Here is a 10,230-nt window from a genome sequence, read left to right on the forward strand (position 1 = left end):
CAGTCTCTCATTAAATTACAAGCTGTCACTCTAGCATGAAGCGTGCAGTTTCACCAGGAGCTTGAAAAATACCAAAAATTGTACTTATTTGGTGAAGATTCATGTTTTGTTAATGTTCCAATTCACTCATATGAGAATTTATACTTTCCTAAATTTATTTCTTTGAAACAGAGGCCTTGACTTTTGCAATTTTTGATAATGTAATTTTCAAATATTTCCAAACAGTTTTGTTTTCTATTTACTTGTCTTTTGAATATTTTACTATCAGTTTTCTATCCCATAACCTGCTTTTATTACTCATACATCTTGCTAGTGTCTTTGTGGATAATCAGTGATTTAGAAAATGTAAAATTTTTATAGAGTCTTTGTTTATATTAAAATTTGCTGCCTAGAAAGTCGTACCTAAATCAGCAAACTGAATATTATCTCTTCATATTGTGATTGAAGACTACCTTTATTCCATTATTAACTTCATATTTCACCTACATTTCACCTACCTTGATAGTTTAGCTACACCTACATGTTTTTTCTAGCCTATGTCATCTCAGAGTGTCATGATTCGCAGACATTTGTGAGACCTGAGGAGAAAGAAGCTCTATAGAATAACTGAGTTGGTGTTCTGAGCTTTGCCTTGGTTTGGTTAAAAACTACTTGCGTAGCTGGGACACAGAGAGATATTCATGAATGGAGTGCTGCATGGTCTAATATCTTCATTGTCAATGGATTAAAAAACTTGCAGCTTTTCAGAAAAAGACCTGGGATTCTTGGTGGACACAAGTTGAACATGAATGGGCAATGTCCTCTTCTGCCAACGAAGGCTAATTGTATCCTGGACAGCATTAGGAGTGTTGCCAGCAGGTTGAAGAAGGCAATCCTTCCCCTCTGTTCAGCACTGGTGAGACACACTTGTAGTTCTGTGTCCAGTGCTGGGCTCCTCAGTACCAGAGAGAAGTGGACATACTGGAGAGAATCCAGCAAAGGGCCACAAAGATGATGAAGAGACTATGAGGAAAGGCTGAGAGAGCTGGGACCAGTCAGCCGAGGGAAGAGAAGGCTTGAGAGGATCTCATCAATGTATTTAAATACCTGAAAGGAGGATGCAAAGAAGACAGAGCGAGGCTCTTTTCAGTGGTGCCCAGTGACAGGACCAGAGCCAATGGGCACAAACTGAAGCACAGAAGGTTCCCTCTGAACATCAAGAAATGTTTTTTTACTGTAAGGGTGGCTGAGCCCTCAGGCTGCCCAGGGAGGCTGTGGAGTCTCCAGTCCCTGAAGATATTCCAAAGCTGTCTGGATGGCATCCTCACCAGCTGGATGTAAGTGGCCCTGCTTGGGCAGGTGAGGTTGAATCAGATGACCTCTTAGAGGTCCTTTCCAACTCTAAACCTTCTGTGAGTCTGTGATCCTGTGCACTTCATGGGTTTGCTCACCAAGGATGCATTTGTGCTACTTCACAGCAATCACATGTAGCAGTTACAAACCTGTTTGTTCTATATCACAGACACAGAATGTGTTCCTTTCCCACAGAACTGAATTAGAGTGCACAAGTTAGATTTTTGGGATACATATGCTTTTCAGATGTATCTTATCGACACAAATTTTATTGATATTAGTGGGATGTAATCTAGGAAGCAAAGTATAATGAATAAAGATTAGCAACAACCGGAAAGCCAATAGATATTTTTCTTCCAGAACTTTATGGCTGAGGTCATCAACAATGTTTGAGAATACTAATTTGAGATCATCAACGTAATATGAATTCCTTTTAGTAAGATAATAGGAAGAGCAGAGTTCCTGCAACATCTTTCAGGCTGTAGCAGTGATAAGACAAACCTATATTGCACAATATTTAAGCTTTTTTTCCCTGATAAACAATTATTAGCAAAATAAAATAATTTGCGACTAGATAAATGACCTAGCACATTCTTTACGTAACTGAAATGTTAAAAATGCTATTAACCTAAAAATAGTGTTCTATAATATGCTTCTTGCAATACTACCCTGAAAAGATTTCTTTCTTCTCAGTAACAGAACAGAGAGCTAACTGGAATCAGTAAGTGTTTTTCACTTGCTTTAGTGAATTTCTGATCAGGTTACTAAACCTTTCACCATTCATCTTCTAGACGGTTCATCCTTTCCTAGCCTTTAAAATGAAAAACAAAACCTCTTTCCTTGCATCTCCAATGACCTTGCTATACCACAGATGATGGAGATAGTAAATTCCACATGAAGTAAAAGCAAGCAAATAATTTTTACTTTCTTTTCTGGAAACATTTTTCTTAGAAGTACTATTTACTGCACAGCAAATCACTGCAGAATGACTGTCTTTCTAAGGCAGTGTCTACCAACATTTTATGGAAGGTCATCAAAACAAACTGAAGGACACAACATTCAGTGAAATGATAAAGTGGCAATTTTAAAGTGTAGGTTTTGTACTGTAATAATCATCTGTACAGAGATTTTGAGTGAGTAAGGAGTTGATAGTGGCTACATTGTACATGCTTCATTTTCTGGGAAAAATGTCTGTGACTCGAAGGTTTTCAAACTTTGAACCTCTATGCTTTGGCAGTATCATCTTTGCAGATGATGCAGTAAAATTAAAAACTGAGAGTTTCTTGAATGGACTTTGACCAAAATTGGCACATTAATTCAGAGATTTTTTAAAATGTCATCAGCAGATTACACCAGTAGCATTTTAATTATGTCTGAGAAAAACCATCAAAACACAGTGCTATTAGCAAGCAGTTTCTATTTAGGGTTCTGAGACATTTTGTGTCATGTTTTAAAACTTCACTTTCCTTATTTTAGTGAATCTGAGAGAAAAATTTGAACTTTTTGAATAAATCTTTATTATATAAGCAGTCGCAAATGAATTCTGACAGCTTTTTATTGCCTTGGCCTTCAAAAGCATTCAGAAATCTGAAGATCAATGAGAGCTGAATTTCTTAATTAATTTAAAAATAGGAGAGGGATATATTATGCATGTCAGTGTAAAGGTTATTTGATAGAATTTAATTATATAATTCTCACTTATCTAGGTATGGTAAATGCAGTAATACTTCATTACTGTCAAAGGCATGTGGAAACATACAGCTGGGGAACCCTAGAAATCTATTCATCCTTCAGAATAAATGTGTTTCAGGGTAACTAATTCAGTGGAATTCTTGTTGTAGAAGAAGAAAGTCACTGTCGGAATAAAAACATTATCGAAAAGATGACTCAGCTTAAAAATATAGTTTTCACATATTCCTTGTTTTCTCAAATAGATTCCAGATTCAATTTAACACTTCCATTTCTAGAATTCTCTGATAAAGATTTTAAAAGGCTGTTCCTTTCTGTTTTCTGATCAACGCAAATATTGCCAATAGTTTCTTAGAATCACAGGGAGGGGGCATCCACAACTTTCCTGGGCAACCTGTTCCAGTATCTCACCAGCCTCACAGTAAAGAATTTCTTCCTAATATCTCGTCTAAATCTACCCTCTTCCAGTTTAAAACCATTACCTCTTGTTCTATTGCTACCTGCCCTTGTAAAAAGTCCATTCCCAGCTTTCCTGTAGGACCCCTTCAGGCACTGGAGGGTTGCTATAAAGTCCCTCCGGAGCCTTCTCTTCTCCAGACTGAACAGCCCCAACTCTCTCAGTTGGTCCTCGTAGGGGAGGTTCTCCAGCACTCTGATCATCTTCGTGGGCTCCTCTGGACCCACTATGGTTTCATAGAATGACTTTCAGAAAGCTTCATTATATTAATTTAGTCCATCTTACTATATACCACAGTCTTTAAATTTCATATGAAATTTAACTAATTATTGTTAAAAGAACATAGCACTACAGGGACTTCTGAGAGGGAAGATCCAAAGAAACAGACTTTACTTCACCGTGGATGACAGAACCTACAGGATCTGTTTTATTTCCTGCAGATTTTACAACAGAGACTTTAAGTTTACTGGGGGTCTGGAACAGACTACTTTCAAATCAATTGTACTAGGAAAAAGTCAATAAAATTAATTATTTGGTATAGTTCCTGTGCTCCTTCTTCCTTTTAAATGCTTGAGGGGACCCTCTCCCGTGATGTTGTTAAGAAGGGAAAATACCCTTTTGGCACAAGATACCCTTATGCCAATAACACACATCTGCAGAAAAATGATGATGGACAGGTTTTCTTAGAGAAGAAATCTTCTAGAATTTGGACTTGAGATTCTGTTTTAGCAAAGGAATTAAGGGAGTTTGTGGTCGCTCATCGTTTTTAAAAAAAATGAGGAGAAGTCTAGAGTTGCACAGATTCTTTAATAATACTGAACTAGCACATGGACATGAGAACTGAAATGCAAGTACGAGGCACATCATGAACCAGTTAGTTATGGAGAAAATCAGTAATGTGCATTACTAACATGGTGCTAAACTAGAAAGCATGTACTTAAATACAAATAAATATATGCATTAAAATATCTAATTATATATATACATATACTCATTTATATATTTAATATAATTCCATTCAGACAATTTGGTTAAAATTGCCTTATGCGTGTGCTTCATGCTGAGTGAAGAGTGTCAAAATCTAACAGAACGAGTAAATGTCACAAGAGAAAATTTATTCAGACTCTCTTAATTTCTCCATTTTAGAGAGATTACTTAAATTCTTGTGAGCATAAATATCAACTATTATGAGACTTACTTTTCTGTCTAATTTTTATTTTAGGCTAAAGAAATAATCCTGGCTAAGCAAAAAGTACCAACTTCAGTTAAACATTCTGACTGCAATACACTGCAAAAAAATGCAAGAAGGTAATTTCTTTTTTTCTTTCACACTAGTTTTATTTTTTGTCCGTGTGTTACTCACATGCCAGAATATATGCTGCTTATTATGTTACTGCTGAAAGTATGAAAATAGTGATCTATATGAAAATACTGACTTGTATAAAATAAAGCTATGTCTAAACACTTTAGACTAGTGGCCAGTTGGTGCTCTGTATAAAAAGTGTTCTGCTCCAATAGCAGAGCCAAAACCCACTTATTTCTGCTGGAGTTTTTTTCAATTTTGTTCCATCAGATTATTAAACTGGTACACACTAAAACTAAATCACCTGCTGAGAACAGAGCAGAGCTCCTTGCTGTGTAACCCAAGTCTGAAAACCATTTAGAAAGCAAAAATTTTTAATTTCAGTCATGAATGCATTTTCTTGCTGGTATACAGGTTGAGCTACTGAACTAATAAATAGGTTCAAAAAGCAATTCTGCAAAGTTTTATAACATTGATCCATCCTATTAAATGTGATGTGAATGTAATCTCTTGAAATCTTGCAGTTAATGACCACCAGAAGCAAGAAAATCAGTGATGCACTATTTTTTGTTTTGACTCTTAGCAAGTGTTAGTAGTCATTGCTGTAGGTAGATGCTAGGGTTGATGGACACTTGAATTGATTAATCTTTTAACCTTTCCTTTTCCTCTTGCTATAGGCAATGATATACATACAAGAATAAGACATAGGAACAACACAGTCTGCTAAGCAATTTTTCTGTGTATATTTGAAGTATTGCATTTGTTTCCTCATTTGATTGTGATGCATGTTGATGTAAAGGCTAAGCAGTTAGTAAAGAAATAGCGTTATGGATCATGGGTATCCTTTTTGGTCTTAAAATTTACAGTACTAGCAAAATGGCTCTGCAAGGATCAATTGTCATGAATTCTACTTTTTAATTCTTATCTTTAATAAAGATCAGTCATGACTTCTTTTCTTGAATGACCTGCATGATGAGAAGGCAATAGGGTGACGACAAGAATTTGTTGAGGTTCCTAATGAGCCACAAGCACTGCACCCTTTCCTTAGGCAGCAATGATTACAACAGTGCACCAACTCGTTTACTGAGTACTTAAAATATTTTTAAAGGTCCAAACCAAATCGTGGATACTTACTCTCCATGATATTTGAAAAGTCATTTCAGTCAGGTGAAGTCCCTGGTGACTGGAAAAACTAAAACATTGCACTCAGTTTTAAAAAGGGTCGAAAGGAGGACCCTGGGAACTACCGACCTGTCAGTCTCACCTCTGTGCCTGGGAAGATCGTGGAACAGATCTTCCAGAAGCTATGCTGAGGCACATGAAGAACAGGGAGGTGATTTGAGAGAGCCAGCATGGCTTCACCAAGAGCAACCATCACCTGACCAACCTAGTGGCCTTCTATGATGGAGTGACTACATCAGCAGTCAAGCGAAGAGCTATGGATGCCATCTATCTGTACTTCTGTAGGGCCTTTGACATGGTTCCCAACAACATCCTTTTCTCTAAATTGGAGAGATAGGGATTTGATGGGTGGACTGTTCAGTGGATGAGGAATTGGTTGGATGGTTGCATGTAGAGGGCAGTGGTCAATGGCTCAATGTCTCGATGGTCTTAGCTTTTTTCCAGGAGAAAACTACATCTTCCTTTGTTAGATAACTGACATTGTGTCTCTTTCAAATGGATTCTGCCAAACAGCAAAAGAGTTTGCAAGCTGTGCATTAGGAATATATATTTCCTTAGAGCCCTCTGTGTGCCTTTAGTTTGTTCTAAACAGTAAATGTTTAAATAGTTATAATAATGGGAACATGGAATTAATGGAAGCAATAATGTCAAATGGTCTCCTTTTCTTCTAGCTGATGAACAAATGAAGATTTATGGCATAGTGAAACACCAAGAATTTGTGTTTGATTTCAATGTAGTTTTAAGTAATTATGAATATGCTTACTGCAGATTTTGAAAAATTTTACTGTTAAAATATTACAGGAATATATATCACAAAAGTAGAGGTAGGAAATAAGTCTTTAAATTACTATTCCTACTAAATATAGTAAGTTTTGACCTCTTTAGTTGAAAAGTCGCTGACTAGCCAAATGTTAAAAATATGCTGAATAGCAGTCTCTCAGATTATAGAAGAACATTCATTATAATGATTACATTTGACAGCTACAGATGTCTTAGCTAAATGCTTTCAGACATATAATCTGCTAAGATATAATGTAGTGCTTTAAATCTCTTTAAGTCTCGTTAGCTAGATTACATGATGATACTATCATTACTCCTGCCATGTAAGAGAGATTTCTTCTGTGACGGTATACAAAACTGCATTTCAGACCTTCAAAGAGACAAGTTTCTATGGGAGAAATTTGGCAGATTGATTAATTATATTTATAAAGCCTCTATTAATGTAGTATGTGAGTATGCCAGTCTTTACTGTAACTGGCCTCGCAATTCATCTGTAAGGTACAGAAGTTGAATTCACCACAGTTGCATAGGTGAAATTCAGATTAAGGTAGGAACTGACTTTTCTGAAGTCATACTGGAAATTATAAGAGTAACAGTCACATAAAGTAAATAATTCTTTTCTCATACCCTTGGTTTATACTGTCTTATTTTTCCTTTTGAATTCTTAAGGGGAAAACAAAAGAAATAGATATGCTGCTGGAATGTCCACCACTATCTACTGGTACACCAATAAATGCTTTGGAACAGGTTATCCAGTTTCATCCCAGTTTCACTAGCTGGGAAAGACACCAAGTATATAAAACTGCCTGTAAGTGATGTTGAACTTCAGGCCAAGAAAACTCAGATGGTTTTAATCACTGTATTGTATTTTAATTCTAACCTTCTTCTAGCTAAGATGTCATCATAAGACTCATTGACAGAACTTCTTTTATGGTTTACAATTTCATAGTGATGAACAAACATTAATTTGCCATCCTTTCAGAACTTCTTAGTTGAGCTTTTTTTCTATTATTAACAAAGAAAGAAAAAAAGTGTTTATTTAAAAAACCCTGCAGTTGTCTCACTTGAGATGGAATGAAGTTGTTGAAGATGAGACATGCTGTGAAGCTCTGATTTATTGGATGACCCTGACTTAGCGTGTTTCATTTTGGTGGAGAAGATGCAAAGAACAAATCTGTGGGAGAAATCTGTAGACGTAAGGGTAAGAATTTTTCTTTGGGAGTAAGGAGTCCTAATTTGGATCCTTGAAAGAATCCTTCTGAAGTGTGGGAATACTCCCTTCCTTTCCACAAAGTTAATGGCTAAGGATCAATCCCAGTCTTACCTTTCTGCAGTTTACAGAGAGGGATAGAGGTGTGACAGATTGTAAAGAACTTAATGCTGCAAAGAGCAATACAGTAGAACAGAAAATGATTTTCTCAAGACTGAGAATGTGAGGTAAGATGAGGTCAGAAATTGAATAGAGCTGTGGACATACTAAGCTGAAAGAACTGCAAGAGGATTATAAACTATTAACTATAAAGTTTCAAAAGCCAAATCTACCTTCGCTTCTGTGCCTAAACCAAGAACGAATATTTTAACTCGAAGAAAGCCAAGTGCATCCGAAGTGTGGCATGCATGAAGGGTGAATGAATGTGTGGAAAGCTCACAAATGGCAAATCAGTTAACAATTCTATTGAGATGTCATGTTTGCTTTCTGTAAATACCTGGGAGTAGACTGTAAATCTTGAGAGTTAAATAGATTTGCAGAAATAGTATTTTCAGGCTACATAGTTTGTTAGCTGTCACGAAGACACTGAGAATTTCTACAGTCCAAGTTACATTGCCTGGGAAAGGAGGAACCACAGGAGTTGTAATTCAGTTGACTTCTTAAACAGAAAGTGGAGTCAGGTATGACTAAGCAACATATTAAAACAGCTTTTTACTGAAGTTACTCTTGAAGTATAAATTCATTCGCATTCTCATGGAGGTCTGGAGCTAATTAAAGTAGATGGTATCCATCTCTATCATTTGACTTATAAGGAGAACAAAAGGTGAGGTGCCTAAGAAGTGATTTGAAAATTAATCTACACACACAGGCATTTGGTAATCCATAACTGTAATAAGGGTGAGGAGACTTCAGAAATGCGCCATTCTGGAGAACAGCATTCTCAAGGGGTACTCTTCAGTTAACCCTTCATCACTACTATCTAAAGTCATCTCCAGCTGTCTATATGTGACAAGGACAAAAGACTGAGGGCAGAGATGTACTTTAAAGTGTCTTTGTAACAGTCCAAGATGTTGCAAACAAGTCTTAACACCTTGTTAGAATAAAGTATTTTCAGTGTAAGGTTTCCTAATGTTTAAACATTAGGGACTCAGCTTTCACTGACAAATTTAACAGTGCTTTTTATTTTCCTGAGTTAATCAAGGAGTGAAAATAAGTTCGTATTATAGCCAGACCTAGAAACCCAGGATCAATTTGCATATTGCAGATGTTGGAGCATATTTCTTGCTAACAGGCTGGGTCAGTTTGAAATTTGGTATCTTGAAGTGATTGTGCAAAAGGAGGTAGGGGATGGAGCAGTGAAGTTGAAAATGTCACCGTGACTATGATTTTCTGTCTAACTTTTAGAAACTTAGATGCTAGTTTTATATATGTTCTTAGTCTGAGGAATACTATTGTGAGATGTATTCGTCTTTTAGAATGCAGTGACCTAGATATAATCAACCTTTTATTGATCAGAACTTTTTACCACTGATTTGTTAGTTCTTCTTGATTGTAGTTTAGTCCTGAAAAATGAATTTGATTCTACTGTCCATTCTGTATTCTTATCTCCCCAATGATCCATTGATTCCGAATACTCCAATTACAGCTTCATTTTGGATTACAACTATGTAGGGAGATTTGAAAGACTTCTTCTGCAATGAAATAAGTATTAATATTCCAAGTATTTATTTGCTTAGATTACCTAGTAATTTTTTCTAAAGCCGTACTTTCAAAAGTTGAGACCAGAGTATGGCAAGCAACAGACATTCATCATCCGTTTTTACACATAGAAAGATTTGTTTTTCTCAAAGCTTTCACATAAGATATAATTCTATAAACTGAAATAACTTATTTTTCTTATACAAGAAAGGGATTTATTGGTACTTTTTGTAAGATGATAATGACTTTTGTGCTGTTTCATTTACAATTTTAGAAGACTGAAAAAAGTGCCTTTCAAAAGCTGTTGCTTGTAACTTGTAAATATCTTTGGAAATCCTGATGCCAGAAAGGAAACTATCAATCAGATGTCAAAAATACTATATTCTAGATCAGAAGTACGAGAAATCTTTAGCAATCTAAATTTTATTGAAATTCAGAAGTTGAAACTGGGGAATGTAACTGTGAAATCATTAAAGTATCAAATATGGGGATTAAGAACTGTGTGAACAAAAGTGTAAATTATCAAGAAATATCAAATTATCAGATATGTGCTCTGTCACACACCAGATTGTTCAGCAG

General features: G+C 35.9%; 1 protein-coding gene across 1 annotated transcript in view; it reads left to right on the forward strand.

The window, feature by feature from the left end:
* Nucleotides 1-10,230, forward strand: part of LOC104540671 (protein tilB homolog) — a gene marked incomplete at its 5' end in the record, with an annotated part of 30,151 nt that overhangs the window by 16,808 nt on the left and 3,113 nt on the right. Inside the window, 1 exon segment of the mRNA XM_010184530.1 lies at nucleotides 4,701-4,786. Within this exon segment, the coding sequence (XP_010182832.1) occupies nucleotides 4,701-4,786 (86 nt within the window).

Source organism: Mesitornis unicolor, unplaced genomic scaffold (genome assembly GCF_000695765.1).
Source record: "Mesitornis unicolor isolate BGI_N332 unplaced genomic scaffold, ASM69576v1 scaffold4675, whole genome shotgun sequence".
Taxonomy (NCBI): domain Eukaryota; kingdom Metazoa; phylum Chordata; class Aves; order Mesitornithiformes; family Mesitornithidae; genus Mesitornis; species Mesitornis unicolor.